This window comes from Hemitrygon akajei, chromosome 9 (assembly GCF_048418815.1).
Source record: "Hemitrygon akajei chromosome 9, sHemAka1.3, whole genome shotgun sequence".
NCBI classification, from domain to species: domain Eukaryota; kingdom Metazoa; phylum Chordata; class Chondrichthyes; order Myliobatiformes; family Dasyatidae; genus Hemitrygon; species Hemitrygon akajei.
In genome coordinates this window covers 144877607-144905092 of record NC_133132.1, presented here as the reverse complement: position 1 = coordinate 144905092, position 27486 = coordinate 144877607, and the positions used below count along the sequence as shown (strand labels likewise).

General features: G+C 43.2%; 1 protein-coding gene and 1 long non-coding RNA gene across 2 annotated transcripts in view; both read left to right on the top strand.

Annotated features, from left to right (window-relative positions):
• Nucleotides 1-374: 374 nt before the first annotated feature.
• LOC140733616 (macoilin-like) overlaps nucleotides 375-27486 on the top strand; it is a 113853-nt gene continuing 86741 nt past the window's right edge. The window contains exons 1-2 of the mRNA XM_073057193.1: nucleotides 375-498; nucleotides 1173-1253. Of these exons, the coding sequence (XP_072913294.1) occupies nucleotides 1225-1253 (29 nt within the window). The 5' untranslated portion in view covers nucleotides 375-498; nucleotides 1173-1224. The remainder of the gene's footprint in view (nucleotides 499-1172; nucleotides 1254-27486) is intronic.
• On the top strand, nucleotides 2487-3211 carry LOC140733619 (uncharacterized). The gene is made up of 2 exons (XR_012100323.1): nucleotides 2487-2648; nucleotides 2901-3211. It is a non-coding gene; the product is annotated as an uncharacterized lncRNA (long non-coding RNA).

The following is a 27486-nucleotide window of genomic DNA, read 5'->3' as shown; positions in this document are numbered from 1 at the left end:
CAGCGGATGAAACGGTATATGCTCCGAGCTTACCCTCAAAACCCTAGGCACATATGGTCTCATTGTTTAACAGTCACCAGTGATTGCATCTGTAATATGGGACTTCGCCTCTACTGATCTCAATGCTTGTTTATTTTCCCTTTTCCACAAGCGAGCATGAGCCTTAGCTGATTTGGTTTTTAACTGTTACCAAATACTGGCAATATAATGTTACAGCATCTTTTGCACCAATATCTGGAGGCTTGGACGTACACACACACACGCCAGACTGGGGTAAATTGGGTGGGGGGGGGCTGCGTGTACGTCGGGGGCATCGGGGCGGGTTTAAGCATCTAAATCTTTGTATCTGAATCCCTTGGCGAGGTTATGTTTTCGCTGCTTGTGGCGCGATATTTATTTACAAACGTGGCCAGCGCACCGGTGGACCTAGTGGGAGACTGATGGGAGGATGCAAGATTGCAAAGGTAGCAGTTTGGCAGCAGCCGGCGTCTGTGCGAGGTAAGGGCTGGGAGCGCAGCTCTTTGTGTTCCGCGCTGCTCCGGGTTTATTGTTTAAACATCAGCAGCTTGCACGCTGGCTTCGCATCCAGTCGCCAAGGCAGCGAGAGAAACTGTCCCTCTCACTGCAGGCGAATGAGAGTTGAAGGGTTTAAAACAATATTTTATATGCAAATAAATGAATATATAAATCTGTGCCTTCTCCTTGAATTGGACTTGTTAACAGAACTTCTCTCCACCTGCTCGAGTAGCCTGTTATCTTGATAGAGATCATTCAGCAAGCGGCGTCTTTCCATTCAGACACATCTTCCTTCAAACACCTCTCTCTCTTTGTCTGATTCATTTAGACGGCCGTTTGGGATGTCTCATGTTGCCTCCGATAACATTAAGACATCAGACTGTCTCTTCCATTTAGCTACACGTAGGTTGCGACTGAGGGTCACTGGCTGGTCGGCGGGTCCAGTAAACATTAGATCCACACCAGACTCTCCAACCTCTTCCTGGATGAGCAGATGGGTCTGGGCTTCACAGCCAGATCTGTACAAAATGCAGTGATTAGGATGTAGGTTGCGAAACGTTAACACTTTAGCTCCGGCACTGCTATATTGTCATCAAAACGATTATCTTCTTCGAGAGGGGCCGTCAGTAACATTGCTCATTCTTACATAATTCTAGATTTTCTGTCCGGGGACTATGAGCGGTCGATTCAACAGCTGCGTGACGGAGAATGAGTTGGTACACAGAAGAGATGGGAAGGTAGGAATAAATGCAAGGAACAAAGAGGACATATTATCTATCAATGCCATTTGGCTAAGTAAAGTTTCCCTCCAGTTTGGGGACATGTCCAATGCTGGATTCACGTGCAAGAAATCATATAAATTCCATCAATCCTATAGGTTGTGATATTATATCTGAGTTTTACATTGAGTTATAGCTATATTTTGAGCACGTGATATTGACAATTACACAACAGGACATATTTGCAATGCTAACGTACTAGTTGTCAGGGAAACAGTAAACCAGTAATTGGGAGAAATCGTTTACTGTCATTATGTACCGGCTTTTATTAGTATGTTTCTAACAAAATCACATCCTAATTATCTCTCCTTGGTTGAAAAGTATGTAATACAAATCCAATATGAAAATTAGAATTTTGTACAAACAGTGTAATTGGAGTTTAATTAAGTTATTTATAATATTTAATGACCTAGCAGAAGTCTAGAAAGATTAATATTGACATTAATGTTTGTCATAAGTGAGTAATGATTTTGTATATTTGCTCAGCAGGATCTTCTAAGACAGGGAAGATATCAAGTGTACAGTAAAGTGATTTACAGCCAATGAAATACTCCTGAAGTGTTTTATTGGCAATAGTGACATGAATGATTAGTGAATGGGTTTTAGAGGCCATGGTTCAGAATGAGTGACAGGCAGGAAAACTGGAGATCTCTGCCTGGAAATGTCCCTTAGATTCTATTTCCACCAGAAATCAAAACATCTCCAACCTCTGGAATTTCCTTTCTAAATCTCTTTTCTCCTGTATTCCTCTCTCTCCTCCTATATTGAACCTTCCACTACAGCTGTGAATTTTATTATCCAACCTCACATTTTCTTTGGGGCTCAAGTGCCTTGAGTTGTTCTGCTACACTGAAGATTACATATTAACAGAAGTTGAGTTGCAGAACAATAAACACATTTTGTGTAAAATACTATTAAATATGCACATTTTTTTACTTGTTTTCTGTTAGAGGACACATTGCTTTAGAAGATTAAGGTTCTCAGCAAAAGATTTTATAGAATTTATTGCAATATAGCCCTTCGAGCCTCACCTCCTAGCAACCCTTGGTGTAACCTGAGCCTAGTCCCAGGACTGTTTACAATGACCAATTAACCTACCAATGGGTACGTCTTTAGACCGTGGGAGCATTTGGAGGAAATCCACATGGTTACTGGGAGAACATAGAAACACTTTACAGACAGTGGCGAGAATTGAACCTGGGTTGCTGGTACTGTGCAGTGTTGTGCTAACCACTGCCACCCCGTGCTCTGCTATGTCAGCATTTCCTGCCTAATAATTAACTTGCTTTCACTGTGGCTTTAACTCCTGGACTGATACCAGTCATTAATATCTGTGTCAAATCAATGTTTATGGTAAGTAATGTTTGATAATTATTAATATAGACTTATAATCAAATGTACACCATATAAAGAATAACGTAAAAATGCTCAGATGATATCAAGATGTTTCATTCAGTAAGATCTCTCTATTATTCTGCCTTAGTTCACCATTAAAGCTCCACAATCAAAGATGCTTTATTAGCAGTAAGATATGGAACCAGACATAACACTCCTTATTTTGATTACCATCTGTTGCAATATTTGATCCATTATTTCATATTTCAGATCCTCTGAAAGTTGGATATCATTCCTTCGGACTTGGCTTTGGGCTGGGGCTGCAAGCAGGTTTTAGAGGCAAACTTAGTACAGGATCTTTGCCTGCCTGAAGATTATTATCATGGCTTACACTAGGAATACACTTCTTGGCAGATGCCTTGGAAATAATTTTGTGACAACTGCATGGCTGCACAGCAGTTTCTTAACCATGGATCAAACATAAATGTTTTTTTCTGAGCCATGTCTTCATCTGTCCAATGCAAGTAAATGAGCTCACAATGGAATAATATATTTGCTCTTGATTAAATTACTTTGCACAAGTTTATTCTTGTAATGATCCTTATACCATATAATTAAATGAAGAGCCCTTTTAATAAGATGTACTGATGCATAACTAGATTAACCATTTGGCTTTTTATTCATTTCCAAGAAAAAAAAATAAATTAGGGCACTACGATAGCGTAGTGGTTAGCGTGACACTCGTACAGCTTGGGGCGCCAGAGTTCAGGGTCAGTTCTGGTGTCCTCTGTAAGATTTTTGCCTTCTTCCTGTACATGTGTGGATTGCTTCCGGGCACTCTGGTATCCTCCCACAGTCCAGTTAATAGATTAATTGTTCATTGTAAATTGTCCAATGAATAGGCTAGGTGTAAATTGGTCGGTTCCTGAGTGGTGTGGCTCGTTGGGCCAGAAGGGTCTGTTCCGTGCTGTATTTCTAAATAAAAAATAAAAATGTATTCTAAGCTTTAAAATATCTTGAAGTTGTTTTCCATTAAATAGTCACCATAGCAGAATGAGAAGAATAGAAAGCAGTCTTAGGGTGGCATGGCAGCGTAGTGATGAGTGCAATTGCTATACTGTGCCAGCGATCACTGAAAGATTTTGATTCCTGCTGCTGATTGAAAGGAGTTTGTAGATTCTCCCATGTCCATGTGAGTTTTCTCCTGGTGTTCCAGTTTCCCTCCACATTCCAAACTTAAACGTTTAGGGTTAGTGAGTTACACTTGCTACACTAGTGGGCTGTCCCCAGCACATTGCAAACAATGATGCAAAAGACACCTTTCACTATATGTTTCAATGTACGTGCCAAGGGCAGGTCATGCCTTATGAGCCTGATTGAATTCTTTGAGGATGTAACAAGACACATTGATGAAGGTAGAGCAGTGAATGTAGTGTGTATGGATTTCAGTAAGGCATTTGCTAAGGTTCCCCATGCAAGACTCATCCAGGAAGTAAAGAGGCATGGGATCCAAGGAGACCTTGCTTTGTGGATCCAGAAATGGCTTGCCTGCAGGAGGCAAAGAGTGGTTATAGATGGTTCATGTTCTGCATGGAGATCGGTGACCAGTGGTGTGCCTCAGTGATCTGTTCTGCGACCCCTTCTCTTCGTGATTTTTATAAATGACCTGAATGAAGAGGTAGAAGGGTGGGTTAGTAAGTTTGCTGATGACACAAAGGTCGGGGGCATTGTGGATAGTTTGGAGGGTTGTCAGAGGTTACAGCGGGACATTGATAGCATGAAGAACTGGGCTGAGAAGTGGCAGATGGAGTTCAACCCAGGTAAGTGTGAGGTGGTTCATTTTGGTAGGCCAAATTTGAAGACAGGATATAGTATTAATGGTAAGACTCTTGGCAGTGTGGAGGATCAGAGAGATCTTGGGGTTCATGTTCATAGGACACTCAAAGCTGCTGCACAGGTTGACAGTGTTGCTAAGAAGGCGTATGGTGTGTTGGCATTCATCAGCCATGGGAATGAGTTCCAGAGCTATGAGGTAATGTTAGAACCATAGAACATTACAGCACAGAAACAGGCCTTTTGGGCCTTCTTGGCTGTGCTGAACCATTTTTTCTGCCTAGTCCCACTGACCTGCACCTGGCCCATATCCCTCCATACACCTCTCATCCATGTACCTGTCCAAGTTTTCCTTAAATGTTAAAAGTGAGCCCACATTCACCACTTCATCTGGCAGCTCATTCCACACTCCCACCACTCTCTGTGTGAGGAAGTCCCTCCCCTAATGTTCCCTGTAAACTTTTCCCTCTTCACCCTTAACCCATGTCTTCTAGTTTTTTTCTCCCCTAGCCTCAGGGGAAAAAGCCTGCTTGCATTCTCTCTATCTATACCCATCATAATTTTATATACCTCTATCAAGTCTCCCCTCATTCTTCTACGCTCCAGGGAATAAAGTCCTAACCTATTCAACCTTTCTTTGTAACTCAGTTTCTCAAGTCCCAGCAACATCCTTGTAAACCTTCTCTGCACTCTTTCAACCTTATTAATATCCTTCCTGTAATTCGGTGACCAAAACTACACACAATACAATTACAGCTATACAAGGCCTTAGTTAGACTCCACTTGGAGTACTGTGTTCAGTTCTGCTCACCTCACTACAGGAAGGATGTGGATACTATAGAGAGAGTGCAGAGGAGATTTACAAGTTAAAGTTATGGGGAAATGAATTTTATGAGATGCATTAAAAACTTGCTTGATGATTTTACTTCATTTGTGCTTCTGCTAATATATAACATTTATGATTTATATCTTCTAAAACCTCCTCCTTACAATAAAATATTGCATTGTAGCAAGTAATTCCTGTCAATCACATTGGATGGAAAGGATTTTATCTAGGAAATATCCCTGTCATACCTACTTATCCAAACAATATGTGTTGAAGTGTATTCACAGTGGCCCAAAATACACCATCCACTTGGTACAAAACTCAAAGAAAATTCCTAATTAAAAATTAGTATGTTGGTGAGTTGTCTTATGCCATGTGCTGTTCAGTCAGATCTCAGGCATCCAGCTGATACCATACAGCTGAAGAAGCAGTCAAGAGTTTCTCACAGTCAGAACGTCTGGAGGTTAAAATGTGTATGTGTAGTGATGTATGCTGGCAATATCGGTACCCGAGTGTAGAGGAAAGACAGACTCTTGGTACAGAAACAGTGACAAGAGTTTATTCATTACAATTCCAAAAGAACATCAGTGGGCCGGCCAAGCGACACTGAGAGAAGTTATATTCCCAAAACTAAGACCCAGCAATTAGTGCTGATCAGGCATCCACTTAAATAGTATTAGTAACACGAAGTACCCGAACATATCAACATAAACTTAACAAGCTTAAACAGAAGGCAGCAGGAGATTGAAATACAAACAGTGAGTTGCTTGAGAAAAAATGCAAGGAACTTTAAATGCTTAATGACTGTTATTAAACAACAATAACCCAATTCAGGTGCTCAAAAACCTCAGAGCCCCATGCACAGGCCTGAGGAACTCATTATAAGACCCTCCTTCCCTATGTCAGCACCTGACAGCCCAGGGAGACCTAAAAACTTGAGATCCAGGGACGATTTGAGAGAACTGGGGCACTCGAAAGGGAGAGAGACTGCCAAGAGGCAGTGAGACTTGGTAACGCTGAGAGGCAGGGAGACTTGGTAACGCTGAGAGACTAGGGAGCTCCGAGAGACTGCGAGACCAGGGAACCTCAAGCGAGACAGGGGAACCTCGCGCGATACTGGGGAACGTTGAGCAGGGCCCTAAGAAGGAGGGTTGAGAGTCCTCGAGACGGGGAGAACATTGAAAACACTTTGGAAACATTGAAAAGCTCTTGGAAAGATTGGCGATCTTGAGAACCTCGAGGAGGACAAATGCATAGGCTGGGATGCTTAGGGCAGGACACTTAAACCCGAGAAAAGCCTGGAGACCCTGAAACTCGAAACCTAGGAAGGATCCTGCTCACAGTCTTTTACTCTTCCAAAATTTACACTACTGACTTAAATACTGATTTGTTATGAGAGGCATTGATCGTGTGGATAGTCAGAGGCTTTTTCCCAGGGCTGAAATGGTTGTCACAAGAGGACACAGGTTTAAGGTGCTGGGGAGTGAGTACAGAGGAGATGTCAGGGGTAAGTTTTTTACTCAGAGAGTGGTGAGTGCGTGCAATGGGCTGCCGGCAACGGTGGTGGAGGCGGATACGATAGGGTCCTTTAAGAGACTTTTGGATAGGTACATGGAGCTTAGAAAAATAGAGGGCTATGGGTAAACCTAGTAATTTCTAGGGTAGGGACATGTTCGGCACAACTTTGTGGGCTGAAGGGCCTGTATTCTGCTGTAGGTTTTCTATGTTTTTTGAACTGAGTCATAGGAACACCAAGCTGGGAACCTGGGTTCTTGTGACATGGAAAGCTCAGAACATAGACCGGAGAAACTCAGAATGTAGACTAGAGGAGCCCAGACATGAATAGAGGACACCCTCACCTCCAGCTAAAACACCGATGTTCACCCTATGCTGGGTCTTTCTGTCACAATGTGCACTGGCAATATCAGAACCCAAAAACAGACTCCTGATGTAGAAGCAGCAATGAGAGTTTACTCATAATAATTCCAAAATAACATCAGTGGCTCAGCCAAGTAACACCACAAGCAGTAACATTCTGAAAACTAGGACCCAGTGATTAGTGGTGATTGGGCATCTGCTTGAATATTACAAGTAACACGGAATCCCTGATCCTATCGAGTTAACAAGTTTAAACAGAAGGCACCGGGAGATTGCATTACAAGGAGTGAGTCACTCAAGAAAAAGCACAAGGAATGATTGAGGACAGCTGTTAAATAACAATAAACCAATTCAGGTGCTCTAAAACACCCACTGGCACCGTGCTCAGGCTCAAGGAGCTCATCACAGAAAGCTAAAACATTTTGTCGAATATCATAAGTGCATATATATATTTTTTAAACTTTACAAATTCTGAAGTTCTGAAATACTCAAGTAGGGAACTACAGTCCACAAACATGACTTCTTCTTTTGTGACCATATAGTTAATTAAGCTGTAATTATGGCTCAGGATGCCGTTACTAGCTCCATAAGAACACTGGTAAATTGAGCATAGTTGAAGGGCATTTGGCAGTGCCACTAGTTTGTGGTTAGCCTAAAGTCATATCAGTTTTAGAGAATTTGCTTGTATGTGACAGAGGAAGTTGCAAATAAGATAGCTTGTGAAATACTGACAGCTTCTGTGGTATTTATATATTAAACTGTGCACACATGAAAACCTCTCAGAAAAAAAAACATACTGCCACCAAGTCCAGGCTGATATGTGCTTTGAAAAGCAAAGGACGGCTGATGCTTGAAATCTAGCTAAAAACAAAGAATGCTGGGAATATAGAGGGAAGCAGAGTGAAATTTTCAGGTGCAGGAATCTTAATCAGAACCGTGATAAATAGGAAACAAATTAGTTTTCAGTAGCAGAGAAGGTGGGTGCGGGCGATGGGTAGAACAAGAATATCTCTGATAGGATAAGACCAGATGTGCAAACATTGCAGTTAAAATAAGAGTCTTTGTTGCCTCTATAATGTTTTGCTAATGGCAGGGTTGCAGGACATGTCCAGCAGGCCAGACAATACATACATAGAATAAAAGGAAAAACTGTAAGTCAAAATGATGACAGACAGGAATGGCTAGTTCTGATACAGAAATACAAGAGGTTCTGCACATACTGGAAATCCAGAGCAACACACGCAAAACGCTGGAGGAACTCTGCAGGCCAGGCAGCATCTATGGAAAGAAGCACAGTCGATGTTTCCGGCCGAGATCCTTCATCAGGATGGGAAAGGAAGGGGGGAAGATGCCAGAATAGGATGATGGGGTAGGGGATGGGGGAGAGAATAAAGAAAACAGGCTAGAAGGTGATAGATGCAGTCAGATGGGTGGGAAGGGGTGATGAAGTAAGAAGCTGGGATGCGATAGGTGGAATAGGTGTGGAGAAGACAGAATCTAATAGGAGAAGAGAGTGGGCCTTGGGGAAAAAAGGAGTTAGGAGGGGTACAAGGGGAAGGTGCCAGGCATCTGAAGAGGAGAGAAGAGAGGGGACCAGAGTGGGGAATTGAAGAAGAGGGAAGGGGGGAGGGGAAATTACCAGAAGTTGGAGAAATAAATATTCATGCTGTCCGGTGGGAGGCTACCCAGACAGAATATGAGGTGTAGCTCCTCCTACCTGAGAGTGGCCTCATTGTGGCATTAGAGGAGGCCATGGACCGACATGTTGGAATGGGAATGGGGATTGGAATTAAGATGGTTGGCTACCGGGAACATCCTGCCTTTTGCAAATGGAGCGAAGTGGTTCCCCCAATCTACAGTGGGTCCCGCCAGTGTAGAGGAGGTCACGTCGGGACCGCTGGACACACTAGACAACTCCAGCTGATTGGCAGGTGAAGTGTTGCCTCACCTGGAAGGACTGAATGGAGGTGAATGAGCAGATACAGCACTTTTTCTGCTAGTAGGTAGGGATAAATGCCAGGATTGGGGAAGGACAAATGGACCAGGGAATCACAGAGGGAGTAATCCCTGTGGAGGGTGACGAATGCTGGGGTGGGGTGCTAAAGATGTGTTTGATGAGCTTTCATTGAAGATGATCCGATACAGGCAAGAGGGAGTTAGCTGAAGCTGGAGAATTTGAAAGGCAGTTGACAGAAAGATGAGAGCCGGAGTGGGCTGGTGAATTAAAGTGGAAGGCCCCAGTTACTGCTTAAAACAACTTTCTTTTCTTCCTTTTTTAGTTCTGATGAAGCGTTCCAGAACCGAAACATAAATCGCTCCTGTTCCACAGATGCTGCTGATTGTTTCCAGCATTTTTTTTTACATTAACTGTGAAAATATTCTCTGCTGCTGTGTAGTTAGATATCTCCTACATGATTTCTTCTGGTGCAGAGCTAGGAGCTCATAACATCTTCATCCACCTACCTGTAAACTCAGTGTGTCAATTTAGCTACGATTGACTGCATAAATAATCTATTTGCAGTCGTCGGATTTCCTGAGAATAGTAGGAAATTTCAGATACACTTAGGATGCTCAGAAGTAAGTTATGTGCCAGACTGAAGCAGATTCATTTTACAAAGTAACTGTTGATATACTCTGAATAGTGTCTTGGAAGATCTATTAGGTAACATAACAAAAACTACAAGCCTGCTTAAAAAAACAAACATAGAACACTTCACACTGCAGCTTCCTGTCACTTCTCTACTTATTCCTATTGCACCATCATGAACATCTTCAAAGATCAATGCCTCAAAGAGGTGGTATTCATCGTGAGGGACCCACACCACCCAAGACATGCCCTTTTCTCATTATTACCATCAGAGACGAGGAACAGGAGCCTTAAGATGCACACTCAATGATTCTTCCCCTCTACCATCGGGTTTCTGAATGAACCCATGAACACTCCCTCACTATTATTTTCAAACAAGAGGACATCTGCAGATGCTGGAAATCCAAAGCAACACACACAAAGTGCTGGAGGAACTCAGCAGGCCAGGCAGCATCTATTGGAAAGGAGTACAGTCGACGTTTTGAGCTGAGACCCTACAGCCAGTTTCAGCTGGAAACATCGACTGTTCCCCTTTTCAAAGATGCTGCCTGACATGTTGAGTTCCTCCGGCATTTTGTGTGTATTGCTCACTATTATTATGCTCTCTTTGCTTATATGATTTAAAAAATATATTTCTTATCATAATTTATGGTATTTATTGCGCCGTACTGCTGGCACAAAACAGCAAATTTCATGACATATATCAGTGATAACAAACCTGATTCTGCAAAACCAGTAGTCTCGGGCCCTCGGGGTATTTTCCTCCCCAAGCCGATAGCACCGTAGTAACAGAAGAAGCCGGAAAAGGAAAAGGCTACTCACTTCACCATTCAATATGATCATGGCCAATCAGTCTTCACTTCAATATCACTTTCCCACTCTCTCCCCTGTGATTCCATTGTACTGTACTTTAAATGTTTGTCATTAGCTTTCTGGAGTATGCCTAATCACTCTTCCTCCCCCCAGCTCAGTGAGATCTTGTATTCTAAGCAAGGCTCTACTTTCCATGTCACAATTATCACTGACGTAAATATCTGAATATAAATCTAACAGAAAATATACACTTCAAAATTCAAAAAGTACATTTATTATCAAAGTATGTATACTATATACAACCTTCAGATTCGTCTCCTTACAGGCAGCCACAAAACAAAGAAACCCAATAGAACACATTTTTAAAAAGACCATCAAATACCAAATGCACAGAAAAAAAGATCGTGCAAACATCAGAGGTAACCAAATAGCATTCAGAACTGAAGTTCATGAGAGTGAGCCCACTACCATAAACCAGTCATCGCTGCAGCTGGTCCAGGAGCCTATCAGTTGTGGGCCACAGCCTCAGTTCAGCGCAGAGATGTGTAAACCTCACAGAGCAACATGCAGATCACCGGCCCGTTCCTCACTTCTGGCCCTGACACCCTGACCTTTCCAATCTGGCCCAGGTCCTGCCGCTCCAATATGTTCTTGGGCTCTGGCCCCCACATCCTCGAATTGACCCAAACCCGACCTTTCCAATCTGGCCCAGCGCTCAACTCCGTCAAACCTCGTGTCATTCCTTGCTCTTGGGCTTGGCTCTGCTTCGCCTTGGTTCTGAAGCTTCAAATCATCTCCAAGTCCGTTCCAGCCGTGGACCTTTGGCTCATTCCCCACTCGCAGGCCGGGGGCCCGCTGCCTCGATTCGGCCCACACCACAACTGCCCTGCTTCTTCGAGTGTTCAGTTCACACTACAAAAATGGTGACCTGAAAGCTCAACTCCAAAAGGGAATTGACAGCCTGTTGATTGCAGTGATTGTTTCTGTGAAAAAAAGTGTGAGGAATCAAGTTGTTAATGATCGTGGTTTGCTGCCAGCAAGTCATCGCTGTGCTTCACCAGTGCCATCTTAAACCAGACTCGATAGAGATTAGTGAAATAACTTCAAATTTAATGAGAGTGGTGAGATTGTTATTGAAGAAAAATTACAGAGAAATGTATACAGGATGTCAGCATATGCGTAGGAAGGAAATTAGGAGAGCAAAAAGGGACGTGAGATATCCCTGTCAGGTAACGTAAAGGAGAACCCTAAAAGATACTGTACTAGGAAAATTGTTGCCCAACTTGGAGCTGCAGGAAATGAGTGAGGTCTTGAATGAAGTCCTCTCATTCTTATTTTACTGAAGAGAAAATTGTGGAAGCTATTAAGCTCAGGAGAGGAAACGATATTCTGGAGCACTTCAACATCACCAAGGAGGAGATACCAGAGATCCTGAAACACAGAAATGTGGATTAATCCCCAGTGCCTAAGCAGGTAATTCCAGGTTTTTTAGGAAGCAAAGGAGGATTTTGCTGGAACACTGACAGAGACCTTTGTAACATTGTTAGCCACAGATGAAGTACTGGAAAACTGGAGGAAAACTAATGGACACTTTTGTTTTAAGAAGGGCAGCAGAGGTAAACCAGCTAACTACAGGTGGGAAAGTTATTGGAAAAGATTCTGAGAGAAAGGATTTATTTGCATTTAGAAAGGCAAGGGCTTAGTCGAGGTAGTGTGGCTCTGTGGGAAATTGTAGCTCAAGAGTTTGATTGACATTTTTGAAGAAGTGACTAAGACGAGAGAAGGACGTTGAACATTGTCTATATGGACTTTAGCTAGACATTTGTAAAGGGTCTGCATTGTGGGCTGGACTAGAAGTTTGGTAAACATGGTGTTCAAATGATCCAAGGTGAGCTAGTCATGGATTCAAAATTGACTTGGTAGATGGAGGGTTGTTTTGCAGATTGGAGACCCGTGGCCAGTGGTCTATCACAGGGATTGGAGCTGGGTCCCCTGCTGTTTGATATATATATAAATGACTTGGATCAGAATTTCAGTGGCATAATTAGTAAGTTTGCAGATGACCCAAAAATTGCTGGTATGTGGAGGGTGAATAATGTTGTCCAACGATACACAAAGATAGGCAGAATAATAGTTTGGTATAGACTAGATGGACTGGATGTTTCTGTGCTGTAGTGTTCTATGATATTCATCAACTGGGAAAATTGGCAAAGAAGTGACAGATGAATCTTAACTCCAACAAGTGTGAGGTCATGTATTTTCTGAAGTTGAACGAGTGCAAGATATACACGGTGAATGGTTAGGCTTCTGAGGAGAGTTATGTAATAGAGTGACCTTGGTTTTCAAATATATTGGTCTCTGAGAGTGGCAACAGGTAGACAATTTGGTGAAGAAGGCATATGGCATGTTCGCCTTCAATGGTCAACACACGGAGTGTTTCAGATGTCATATTCCAATTGGTTAACCTGCACTTACAGTGTTGTGTGCAGATCTGGTCACCACACTATAGGAAAGAAGTGGTAACATTTAAATGATTGCAAAAGATATTCACTGGGATATAACTGAAAAAGGAGGGGTTTAGTTTCAACAAGACATTAGATAGACTGTTTTTTCACATTGGTGTGCAGGTGACCTTTAGAATGGTTTATAACATTATGAGTGTCATAACAGCCTTTTGAATAGGATGGGGGAGTCTCAAACTAGAGGGCAACAATTTGGGTTAAAATGATACAGAGGATTGTAAATCTTGGAATTGTCTTAGCCATGGGCTGTGGATGCTTGGCCAAGAAATATATTAAGAGTTGACATTAATATATTTTGTTGCTAAGGAATATGGTATACAAAAAAAGGTGAGAAAATGGACAAGGTAGAGGATAACAATGATCTTATTGAATGGTAGAACAGGCTCAAGGGGCCATTGTGTCCATAAACTGTTCCATCTGTTTTTAGAATAATGTTTGGAATACATAACAAGGAATCAAAGCAAGCCACAAAGGAATTAGAAGGCATTTTGTGTACTGAAAGAGAAACAGCAAGATGATTAAGATGATTATTGATTAAATTTGTGCAATCTTCCCACAATATCAGGCCTTATTTATTTGCATCCACAAAACTCGTAGTGGCTACTTATCAGCTTCTTGATCGTACTTCAGATTTAGATTTAGAACATCAAAACTACTTGATTTTGTACACGAGGAAAGTTACATTTTTAACTAATGAAAATACCAGTGCAATTCATTATTACACTTAATTGCTTTTGCCCAGTTTAGATTGCCCTACTCATTAGGGCTTTCATCTGCAGGATTAAAGGGCAAACCTCAAATTGAAGACTAATTGTCATTCAACCATACATGAATATTCATGAGTATAGCCAAACAAAGCAGCGTAACATTGTCAACTGCTGGTGACAAAATTTCCCATCGCTAAACCAAACAGGCTGGTCATTTATACTTATGCACGGGAATGCAGACAACTTGAATAGTTTCAGAGTAAATTCACAACCCAGAGAAAATCTGCAGATGCTGGAAATCCAAGCAACACACACAAAATGCTGGAGGAACTCAGCAGGTCAGGCAGCATCTATGGAAAAGAGTACAGTTGACGTTTTGGGTCAAGACCCTTGGGGAGACAGAGTAATAAAGTGGGGGAGGGGAGGGAGAAACACAAGGTGATAGGTGAAACTGGGAGGGAGAGGAATGAAGTAAAGAGCTGTGAAGTTGATTGGTGGAAGAGATACAGAGCTGGAGAAGGGGGAGTCTGATAAGAGAGTTCAGAAGGTCATGGAAGACAGAAAACCAGGCAGGAACACCAGAGGGAGGTGATGGGAAGGCAAGGATATAAGGTGAGAGAGGGAAAAGAGGATAGGGAATAGTGAAGTGGGAGGGCATTACCAGGAGTTCGAGAAGTCAATGTTCATGCTATTGGGTTGGAGGTTACCCAGACAGAATATATGGCGTTGCCCTTCCAACCTGAGTGTGGCCTCATCACATCAGTAAAGGAGGCCATGGGTGGACATGTCGGAATGGGAATGGGAAGTGGAACTAAATTGTGGGGCTACTGGGAGATCCTACTTTTTCTGGTCGATGGAACGTAGACGCTTGGCGAAGCAGTCTTCCAATCTGCATCAAATCTCTCCGACATACAGAAGGCCACACCGGGAGCACCGGATGCAGTAGACGACCCCTGCAGACTCACAGGTGAAGTGATACCTTTCCTGAAAGGACTGTTTTGGGCCCTGAATGTAGCGGAAAGTGTGGCACTTTTTCCGCTTGCAAGGATAGGTGGCAGGAGGGAGATGGGTGGGAAGGGATGGGAGGGACAAACGGTCAAGGGAGTGCTGATCTCCTGAGATTTTCACACGCAGCAGTCTCTAGAGTCTACAGAGAGGGTGAATAAAAACATCCAATGAGTGGCAGTTCTGTGGACAAAAACACCTTGTTAATGAGAGAGGTCAGATGAGAATGGCCAGACTGTTTCAAGCTGACACGGAGGTGACAGTAACTCAAGTAACCACATGATACAACAGTGCTGTGTTCATGTCTGCATTTCACAGCTTGCACACACTGTCAGCTTGTCAATTATCTCAACTGCATGACCCTGACAGATTGCTTAACTCTCAGCACCTCTCTTCCTTTCTATTGTCAGTCATAGCAACCAGAGGCAGCAAAGGTTGGTGGCAAAGGTTGATGGTGCAGGCCATCAGAAGCATGGGTGATGATGAGGTTGTGGGTGGAACTGTCGAAGAGATCCCCTTACCCAGTATTTCTTCTCATATAATGAATTACCTCTGATCCAACACATATTCTTTGCCAATTCACAAGCTGTAGCTTGGGAGAGCATCTATTTCTTGCTTTTTATCATATCAAATCCTTGCCCTCATCACAACCCCATTACAATGCAGATAAAGATCAGAAGCAACAAGAAGTAAACCACGACGGCGGGTATTGTTTCAGACTTGCAGCTTCCAGCAAAGACATTGGTAACATAGAAGCAGGTTCTGAATATGGACACCAACCCCAGGTAGTGTAGTCATTAGTGTAACGTTATTACAGAGCCAGGGACCCAGCGTCAATTCTGCTGCTCTTTGTGTAAGGAGTTTGTACGTTCTCCCTATGACCGTGTGACTTTCCCACGGGAGCTCCGGTATCGCTCCACATTCCAAAGAGATACGGGTTAGTAGGTTAATTGGTCACATGCGTATAATTGGGCAACGCAGCCTCTTTGGACTGGAAGGGCCTCTTACAGTGCTGTATCTTTAAATAAATAAAAAATAAATAGATAATTTATTAGGCCCACATCTTTAGTTTGGTCTGGCAGTTTAGAGGAATACCACACGTTTCGAGGAAATCCCTTCACATTATTTCATTGTGTACCAAATGAAATACTAGACCAAGTGCAATGGATGGTTTATAAATATTTCAGTGAGTAGAAACTACTCTATGAAAAGTAAATTCTGGACTTGTTTATTTTATTTTTTGAGATTAAGTATTTCCTTTGTTTTTATAGGATTGGACGAGGCAGAGTGCCAAGTGTAGAACTGAAAAATCATAAGTCTATCTGAATAGCAAATGTTGAAACTTGGTTTCATGTTGGCTATTTGTGCAGTATTGCTTAGTGGAATTCTGTTGTTGTGAACCTTGCTTTTGAACAATTAAAGAGACAGGAGCAAAACCTTGCCCCTCTAGTCTGTCGCTTCAAATCATGGCTGACTTGACCTCAATTCCACTTTATTACTTGCTCCCCATTACCCTTGATTCCTTGCATATACTTTACGGCACTGTCTGTGGACTGTTCTGAATGCTAATTTTTCATAATTAAGCAGTTTAATTCAATCATGTCAGTAAGAACCTTTTTATAAGTAATTACATTATTCAATATGATTGAATGCCACAGGCTTGAAGGCTGTGGGGTGCTAGTGGATTTACTCAGTGAGATATATATAAATATGTATAAGATTTAAATGAGTTACCTTTTGAAACAATGAGGCTTTTGACAAGTATCGGCACAACAATTGCTAATGTTGTACTGCTATAAAAATTGTCCCCTGTATCACAACATCAGCTAAAATGCATGAAGTACTCGTGCAGTGGAGCATGACCTCCTATGTCGAGACAATTAACTCCGCCAAGAAATGAAGAGGCTGATATATAAATATATTTCCCTTTTTTTTCAAAAAAAAGAGAGAAGTAAATCCAGAAAATGAGAGAAGGTGGACGTTATTGACTCCAGCCACTAAGTGGAGACAAGGTTAACTGGCTTAATTCCTCCAAGACCCAGAGAGCCATGTTGGCTGGAGTCAGGGCTTTATGCTTTGCCTCTTGGTAGGGTCACCCGTGCCAAACTGGTCAAAGGGTAGAGGCCAGACTAAGAGTGGTCCACTGATCCTCCAGGCTCAGGGGTTCAGCTCAGGGCTAACAACCCTGACTGGTAAAACAAAATTATTACAGGAACAGCAATGAAGAATCCTTCTGTATCTGTGTGCAACAGTATGGACAGACAGAGAGCGAGAGGATCTGCATTTCTGCCCCAAATGCCAGTGGCATAACGGGCAGGAAGTAAGTTAACTGGCTTAATGGAAAGCCTGAGGAAAACTTGTAACAGTGAAAAATGTGCGTGGGGGTTGTGGGGAAAGAGTTTGTGCTGAGAGATAGTGAATGAGAGACTCGCGATTCCTTGCAGCAACAGTGTAGGTAATGGAAATGATTTGGAGCCGGTTTTCCAGTAGTGCCAGAGAACACCTCTGGCTTCAGTGTTTTCTTGCCTGTATACAGAGTGGCACACAACCACTCTTGTACCTCAGTATTGTGTTTAGGATTGCTCTACAGTATTATGGTGTTTTAAATGATTTCATTATACTGAAAGCATTGCTTGAAAATCTGAGAACGCACCTTGCCCATTATTAGATAGTGGCTCTTCAGTTTCAGATTCAGATTCAGTTTATTGCCATTTAGAAACCACAAATGCAATGCAGTTAAAAAATGAGACAACGTTCCCCCAGAATGACATCACAAAAGCATATGACAAAACAGACTACACCAGAAAATCCACTTAACGTTTGACAATCCCCAATCCAGAGTCCGGACAGGCTGCTGCGTATTAATATTGCGCTACCATCTTAGCACGTTCCCCGGAAAGGAGCTCCAAATCCACCAGACAAACAAGACCAAAAACTAAAGCTACGAGACCTGCACAAAACCACATAGTTATAACATATAGTTACACCAGTGCAAACAATCGCATAATTGATAAAAAAAACAGACCATGGGCACAGTAAAAATAGTCCAAAGATGTTAAAAGACTATAAGTTCAAAAGAAACTACCGTACAGTTTCCACAAGTCCTCAGGGTCCCGACAGACTCGCCATCCCACGCCGGCAGCAGAAGGGAATACCCCCGCTATGGACTTCCACGGCGCCGTCCGACTCAGCCTCGCAGATGCAGCACACAATGAAAGCTCCATCGAACCCAGCCTCGCAGACGCAGCACACTCCGAAAGCGACCTGATCGCAGCGGACTCCAAGGACTGGGGGGCCTGTTCTTCCCAGCAGAGACCCGGACCTCACAGCAGCAGCAGCAACAAAGAAGGTCTTCCTGGAGATTTCCAGATGCTCCTCCATGTTCCCATGTCCGTTTTTCATCCAATTATGATTGCGCATGGCACCCCGCTTCACAAATAACAGATAATCAGTTCCAGAGTGGCCACTGCAAGCTGTGTCGTGCCGCCATCTTGGATATCTCCATGGCTCTTCCATTCATTTAGAGGATTGTTTCTTCAGAAAACTGAAGCCACTGCTGATGAACTCAACTATGAGTATTGCACCAAACCCAAAGATGAATGGCACGTGCATTCCACCTGCAATGATCTGGTTTCTGATATGTCTTGGAATGATATTATTCGGGATAATTATCACTCGGTTAATTGTTGAAAGTGAGCTGCAGTCTCCGTATGGCGTAGTGACTCAGGACAACCCGGGTTCATGCATGTAGGAGCACAGCAGCACTACTCTGAATAACTCCAGTTTCCAATTAGTAAGGCTATGGGCAATCAGAATCAGAATCAAGTTTAACATCACCGGCATATGTCGTGAAATTTGCTGTTATGCAGCAGCAGTATATTGCAATACGTAATAAAAACTGGATATTTATATTTAATTTATATTTATATAAAAAAGTTAAATTAAGTAAGTAGTGCAAAAAAGTATGAAATCTAATGGCAGAGGGGATGAAGCGGTTGCTGAGTCGTTGAGTGTGTGCCTTCAGACTCCCGATGGTAGAATGAGAAAAGGTCATGTCTTGGTTGGTGGGGGCCCTTAAAGATGGATGCCGCCTTTTTGAGGCATCGCTCCTTGAAGAAATCCGAGATGCTGGGGAGACTAGTGCCCATGATGGAGCTAGCTGAGCTTACAACTTTCTGCAGCTTATTTCAATCCTGTGCAGTGAGCCCTCATACCAGACGGTGATGTTGCTAGTTAGAATGTTCTTCATGGTACATCTGTAGAAATTTGTGAGCGTCTTTGGTGACATACCAAATATCCTCAAACTCCGAATGAAATATAGCCGCTACCGTGCCTGCTTTGTAGCTGCATTGATATGCTGGGCCCAGGATAGATCCTCAGAGATGTTGACACCCAGGAACTTGAAACTGCTCACCCTTTCCACTTCTGATCCCCGAGGACTAGTGTGTGTTCTCTCTTGTTACCCTTTCTTACTGACATTGCGTGCAAGCCAGCCCATATGAAATAGCAATGAAATTGAAATCTGCTATGCACTCGAATGGAAATGATATGTAATATAAGAAAGTCTTTGTGATTATCACCATTAATGGACTGAAAAGCAGAACTATCATCTTATTCTGATTGTGGGTCTTTTGTTATTGATCAATTACCGTTATTTATCTGTTTTACTTTTGAATGGACAATTGTAGAAAGCTAAAGACGTAACTCATTGTCTCAGTGTTAAAGGTAATAACAGCACTGCTAGGGGATTAATCAGTTTGGGGATGACAGCTGGAATTTCTGAAGCAATTTGGAAGGCACATGATATATACATCCCAAAGAGGAAGTATTCTGAAGGAAAGATGACACAACCATGGCTAACAAGAGAAGTCAAAGCCAATATTAAAACCCAAGAGAGGGCAAATAATAGAGCAAAAATGAGTGGGAGGATTGGGAAGCTTTTAAAAATCAACAAAAGGCAACTAAAAACGTCATTAAGAAGGTAAAGATGGAATACGAAAATAAACTAGTCAATAATATTAACGAGGATACCAAAAGTTTCTTCAGTGTAAAAGAGGTGAGTGTGGATATCGGACTACTGCAAAAGATGCTGGAGAGGTATAGTGGGAGACAACAAAATGGCGGACGAACTGAATAAGTATTTTGCATCAGTCTTCCCTGTGGAAGATACTAGCAGTAAGGTGGAAATGCCAGGTGTCAGGGGTCATGAAGTGTTTGAAGTTACCATAACTAGAGAGGAGGTTCTTGAGAAACCAAGAAGTCTGAAGGTAAATAAGTCACCTGGACCAGATGACCGACAATACCTGCAAGTTAACCTTTAGGGTATTCTGTAATAGAAACATAGAAACCTTACAGCACCATACAGGCCCTTCTGCCCACAAAGCTGTGCCGAACATGTCCTTACCTTTAGAAATTACCTAGGGTTACCCACAGCCCTCTATTTTTTCGAGCTCCATGTACCTATCCAAAAGTCTCTTAAAAGACCCTATCGTATCCGCCTCCACCACCGTTGCCGGCAGCCCATTCCACGCACTCAGCACTCTCTGAGTAAAAAACTTACCCCTGACATCTCCTCTGTACCTACTTCCAAGCACCTTAAAACTGTGCCCTCTTGTGCTAGCCATTTCAGCCCTGGGAAAAAGCCTCTGACTATCCACATGATGTTAGATTTCATTTCCAAAGGTCCAGAACACAACAGCAGGGATGTGATACTGAGGCTTTATAAGGAACTGGTGAGGCCTGCCTTGAATATAGTGAATGGTTTTGGACTGCTCATCTAAGAAAAGATGTGCTGGCATTGGAGAGGCTTCAGAGGAGGTTCAGAAAGATGATTTTGGGAACAAAAGGATTATCATACAAGGAGGGTCTGTACTTGCTGGAATTCAGAAGGATGAGGAGGGATATGATTGAAACTTTTTGAAATTTGAAAGCCCCAGACAGAGTAGATGTGGAAAGGATGTTTTGCATGGCGGGGGATTCTAGGACAAGAGGGCACAGACTCAGGATACAGGAGCATCCATTCAAAGCAGAGATGTGAAGAAATTTCTTTAGCCAAAGGGTGATGAATTTGTCGAGTTCGTTGCCTCGTGCAGCTGTGGAGTCCAGGTCGTTAGGTTTACTTAAGGCAGAGCTGGTTGGTTTTTGATTGGCCATGACACCAAAGATTATGGGGGATGGCTGGGGATTGGGGCAGAGGAGGGGAGAAAATGGAGCAGCCATGATTGAATGGCAGAGCAGACTTGATGGGCCAAATGGCCTAATTCTGCTCCTATGTCTTATAGTCTTAAAGCCCTTTTATCCCAGTACTTTTATAAATGCTTTAACCACTTCTCTGCCTTCACACTGAACAGACGCGTCACTCTTTGTGAGAGGAAGTTGTCTCTCAAGTCCCTTTTAAATCTTCACCCATCTCCTTAAATCAATGCCCCTTTAGTTTTTAGTTCCTTTGCCTAGGAAAAAAGAATATGTGCCTACACTCTGTCTGCACCCCTCAGGATTGTATATACCTCTGCCACACAACTCCCCCCAGGGCCTGGCCATTCCCTCTGTAAGTTATGTCTTGGTTTGACTTCCCAAAACGCAACACTTCACACTTAACCAAATTGAAAGCCATTTGCTAATTTTCAGCACATCTAACCGAGATCTTCATGTAATATTTGATAACCATCTTCCTTGTCTATGTTACTACCTATTTTATTATCATCTTCAAACTTACTAACCATGACAATTACATTCACATCCAAGTCATTTGTATAAATAACAAACAGCAAAGATCCCAGTGCTGACCTGCGGTACACCACTAGTTATAGGTCTCCTGCCCGAGACACAACCTCAGAACCAGATTAATTGTCGCCGACATACAGTAAGGCATGAAATGTGCAGCTTTGTGGTGGCAGTACAGTGCAGGCAAAACAAATTGCTGCAAGTCATAAATAAATAAGTAGAGCAAAAGAGGAATAGGAAAGTAGTTCATGAATTCATGGACTGTTTAGGAATCTGGTGGCAGAGGGGGAAAAAGAACTATTCCTGAATCATTGAGTGTGGGTCTTTGGCTCCTGTATCTCCTCTCTGATGGTAGTAATGGGAAGAGGGTAAGTCCTGGTGGGTGAGAGTCCAGGGAGAGATAGCTAAGAGGAATCCTTCTTCAGGCATTGCCTTTGAAGATGTCCTTGGTTGTAGGGAGGCTTGTTTCTGTGATGGAGCTGGCTGAGTCTGCAAGCCTGAAGCCTCTTCTGATCCCATGCATCGGAGCCTCCGTACCAGACAGTGATGCAACAAGTCAGAATGCTCTCCATGGTACATTTGTAGGAACTCGACCAGTACACTCTTTTTTCCTACCTTTGAGCCAATTATGAACACCCTTAGCTATCTCTCTCTAGACCCAAAGAGATCTAACTTTCCAGTCTAGCCTGCCACATGGGACCTTATCAGTTCATTAACTTAATCTGTTTCTTAGTTTATTTTCCCAATTATCCTCACACATCTTTGTAGAATGTAGTCCCTATTTAATTTGAAGACATTGGTATGGTCACTGGAATGCTATCATTTGTGGTTACTGCCTCCAGGGGGATCTTTAACTCCAAGATCCTTTATTTATTCTTCCCCCACTACACATGACCAAGACTAAAATAGTCCAATCCCAGACAGGCTCTGTAGCACACTGCTGTACAAAACAATTTACAAGTTCTTTTTCCATTGCCATTTCAGTTTGTCCTATCAAAATAGATTAAAATTTCCCATAACATCTGCAGTTCCCTTCAAACGTGTCCTCGAATTTTCTTCATTTATGTTCCACCGTATCAAGTAGTAATGTTTTGGAGATCTTTAAACCAGTCCCACTCATGTCTGCTTTTGCTCTATTGTTCATGTTTCGAACAAAACAGATTCAACAGGGTGACATGTTAATGGTTAACAGGGTTAAAGGTTAGGCTGACGCTTTTACATCGGAGTTCAGAGTTCAATTCTGGTGTCCTCTGTAAGCAGTCTGTCCTTCTCATCGAAGAAGTGGGTTTTCTCCAGGTGCCCCAGTTTCCTCCCAGAGTCCAAAGGTGTACCAGTTAGTAGGTTAATTAGTCATTGTAAATTGTCCTGTGATTAGGTTAGGGTTAAATGGGGATTGCTGGGGGGGGGGAGGGTTTGCTGGGCAGCACAACTTGAAGGGCCAGAAGGGCCTGTTCTGCTCTGTATCTCTAAATATACATTCCATTCCACTACCAACGCTGCTGTGCCAACACTGACCAACATTTTCCTTTGATTGACAATATTACTCTGCCTTGTTTTGCTTTGGCCAGTTCTGCTCTAGCACTGTATAACCGTGAATATTGAGCACCTACTCCTGGTCACCCTACAACCACGTAGTAGCTATTATATCACACTCTCTGTTGTCAATTCACCTTGTGTGTTGTAAATGCTACATGCATCAAAACAGGATGGTGAAGCTTCAATCTTTTTGGTTTTTGCTAACTATGAATTTGCTCTGTGCTGTATATTTTTGTTTACATTTTCTGCATCAGCCTATCACACCTTGCTTGTTCAATTTTCACTTTCCTGTGTCTCTCTTAGAGAGACAGAGCTCTGTGCAGCATGGAAACTGGCCCAGGGGAAGGCCATGGAGACAGGGTTACTGATACATGGCATGGGGCCATGGTGCAGAATGGAAAGAGGGAGAAGAGGGGCAGGGTAGTGATAGGGGACTTGATAGTGAGGGGAACAGACAGGAGATTCTGTGGACGTGAACGGGACACGCAGATGGTACGTAGCCTCCCAGGTGCCGGGGTCAGGGATGCCTCAGATTGTGTCCACAATATTTTGGAGGGGGAGGGAGAGCACCCAGACTTCTCGGTACATATTGGTACCAACAACATAGGAAGGGAAAGAAAAGAGGTCCTGAAAAGAGAATTTAGAGAGCTCGGTAAAAATCTGAGAAGCAGGACCTCCAGGGTAGTAATTTCTAGTTTGTTGCCCGTACCATGTGCCGGTGAGGGTAGGAACAGGATGATTTGCCAAATTAATGTGTGGCTGAGAAATGATGCAGGGGGAAGAGCTTCATATTCTGGCATCATTGGGATCTCTCCTAGGGAGATACAACGAGCTCAAAAGTGACATGTTGCACCTGAACCCAAGGGGAACAAATACTCTCGTGGGCAGGTTTGTTAGAACTGTTGGGGAGGGTGTAAGCAAATTTGGCAGGGGGGTGGGAACCAGAGTGAAGGGACTCATGATAGGACAGATGGTAAAAAAGCAAAGGTAGCATGCAGCCAGATTGTCAGCGAGGGCTGGCAGGTGATAGGTCATAATTGCAGTCATCAGGGTGAGCATCAGTACATCGATTAGGGATACAGAATCAAAAGGGTAGCAAATACAGTACTCAAGTGTTATATCTCAAGCATGGAGTATAAGAAATAAGGTGGATGATCTAGTTACACTTTTACAGATTGCCAGATACGATATTGTGGCCATCACTGAGTCACGGCTGAAGGATGTCTGCAGTTGGGAGCTGAATGCCTAAAGTTGTATTGGAGGGATAGGAAGGTAGGCAGAGGGTGTGGTGTGGCTTTGCTTGTAAAGAATGGCATCAAATCAACAGAAAGATATGATATTGGATCAGAAGATGTTGAACCCTTGTGGGTTGAGTTATTTAAAACTGCAAGGGTAAAAGGACCCTGATAGCAGTTATATTCAGGCCTCCCAACAGTAGCTGGGAGGTGGACCACAGATTACAACAGGAAATAGAAAAGGCGTGTCAAAAGGGCAATGTTATGATAATCATAGGAGATTTCAACATGCAGGTTGATTGGGAAAATCAGGTTGGAAATGGATCTCAACAGAGTGAGTTTTTTGAATGCCTACAAGATGGCCTTTTAGAGCAGTTTGTCATTGAGCCTACTAGGGAATCAGCTATACTGGATTGGGTGTTATGTAATAAACTGGAGGTGATCAGGGAGCTTAAGGTAAAAGAAACTTTAGGAAACAGTGACCATAATATGATCAAGTTCAGCTTGAAATTGGATACAGAGAAAGTAAAAGTCTGATATATCAGTATTTCAGTGGAATAAAGGAAATTACAGTGCTATGAGGGAGGAGGTGGCCAAAGTAAAATGGAAGGAGATGCTACCAGGGATGTCAGCAGAGCAGCAATGGTAAGAGTTTCAGGAAAAAATGAGAAAGGTACAGGATAGGCTGCAAAGGCTGAGGAAAGTCCATCTCCCACAACCCCATCCTCACCACGTTCTACAGGGGTTGTATCGAGAGCATCCTGAGCAGCTGCATCACTGCCTGGTTCGGGAATTGCACCGTCTCGGATCGCAAGACCCTGCAGCGGATAGTGCGGTCAGCTGAGAAGATCATCGGGGTCAGGGTCAGCTGAGAAGATCATCGAGGTTTCTCTTTCCGGTATTACAGACATTTACACCACACGCTGCACCCGAAAGCTAACAGCATTGTGAAGGACCCCACGCACCCCTCATGCAAACTCTTCTCCCTCCTGCCATCTGGCAAAAGGTACTGAAGCATTCGGGCTCTCACGACCAGACTGTTCAACAGTTTCTTCCCCCAAGCTATCAGACTCCTCAATACTCAGGGTGTAGACTGACATTGTAATGTGTCCTCTACTGTGCCTATTGTCTTGTTTATTAATTATTGTACTGCCCTGCACTGTTTTGTGTACTTTATGTAGTCCTGTGCAGGTCTGCAGTCTAGTGCAGTTTTTATGTTGTTTTACGTAGTCTAGCGTAGCCTTGTGCTGTCTCACATAGTCTAGTGTAGCTTTGTGTTGTTTCATGTAGCACCAGGGCCCTGGAGGAAGATTGTTTCGTTTTTACTGTGTACTGTACCAGCAGTTTATGGTCGAAATGACAATAAAAGGAACACGAATTTGATAAAAACACAGAATGCTGGCAGAACTCAGCAGGCCAGACAGCATCTATGGGGGAAAGTAGTGACGACGTTTCGGGCCGAAACCCTTCATCAGGAGTGAAGTAACATGGGATGGTCGAGGGGGGATAAGAAGTGGGGGGAGGGATGAAGCAGAGAGCTGGGAAGTGATAGGCTGAAGGGAAATGAGCTAGGGGGGAAGGTGGAGAATTATGGGAAATAAAAGAGAAAGAAAGGTAGGGCTGGGGGGGAGATTATAGTGAGGGGGGAAAAGAGAGAGAAAGAGAACCAGACTAAAATTACTCTGGCGCCATGCCATAGTCCAAGGATTTTTGGAAGATCATTACTAATGCCTCCACAATCTCTACCGCTACTCTTTCAGAACCCTAGGGTGCAGTTCATCTGGTCCGGGTGACTTGTGTACCCTCAGGTCTTTCAGCTTTTTGAGCACCTTCTCCGCTGTAATAATAACTGCACCCACTTCTCTTCCCTCACACCCTTCAACACCCAGCGCACTGCTAGAGTCCACTACAATGAAGATTGATGCAAAATAGTCATTTAGTTCATCTGCCATCTCCTTGACACCCATTATTATTTATCCAGCCTCATTTTCTAGCGGTCCTATATTCACTCTCATTTCTCTTTCATTTTCTACATACTTGGAAAAAGCTTTTACTATCCACTTTGATATTGTTTGCTAGCTTGCTTTCATATTTCATCTTTCCCTCGTAATGATTTTTTTAGTTGCTCTCTGTAGGTTTTTAAAAGCTTCCCAATCCTCTGTCTTCCCGGTAATTATTGCTTTGTTGTATGTCCTCTCTTTGCTTTTACATTATCTTTGACTTCCCTGTCAGCCATGGTTGTACTATTTTGCCATTTGAGTGTTTCTTTGATTTTGGAATACATCTAGTTGAAGTTCAAGTTCAACACGAGTGAATCTGCAGATGCTGGAAATAAATAAAAACACAAAATGCTGGCAGAACTCAGCAGGCCAGACAGCATCTATGGGGGGAGGTAGTGACGACGTTTCGGGCCGAAACCCTTCATCAGGAGTGAAGTAACATGGGATGGTCGAGGGGGGATAAGAAGTGGGGGGAGGGATGAAGTAGAGAGCTGGGAAGTGATAGGCTGGAGGGAAATGGGCTAGGGGGAAGGTGGAGAATTATGGGAAATAAAAGAGAAAGAAAGGTAGGGCTGGGGGGAGATTATAGTGAGGGGGGAAAAGAGAGAGAAAGAGAACCAGACTAAAATTATAGATAGGGATGGGGTAAGGGGGGGCAGGGGTATCAACGGAGGTCTGTGAGTTGAATGTTCATGCCAGCAGGTAGGAGGCTACCTAGGCGGGAGATAAGGTATTGCTCCATCGACCTGCGTGTGACCTCATCTTGACGGTAGAGGAGGCCATGGACAGACATATCGGAGTGGGAGTGGTCTGTGGAATTGAAGTGTGTGGCCACAGGGAGATCCCGCCACTGCTGGACGACTGAGCTCCCACTCCGATATGTCTGTCCATGGCCTCCTCTACCGTCAAGATGAGGCCACACACAGGTTGATGGAGCAATACCTTATCTCCCGCCTAGGTAGCCTCCTACCTGCCGGCATGAACATTCATCTCACAGACCTCCGTTGATACCCCTGCCCACCCCCCCTTACCACATCCCTATCTATAATTTTAGTCTGGTTCTCTTTCTCTCTCTTTTCCCCCCTCACTATAATCTCCCCCCAGCCCTACCTTTCTCTCTCTTTTATTTCCCATAATTCTCCACCTTCCCCCTAGCTCATTTCCCTTCAGCCTATCACTTCCCAGCTCTCT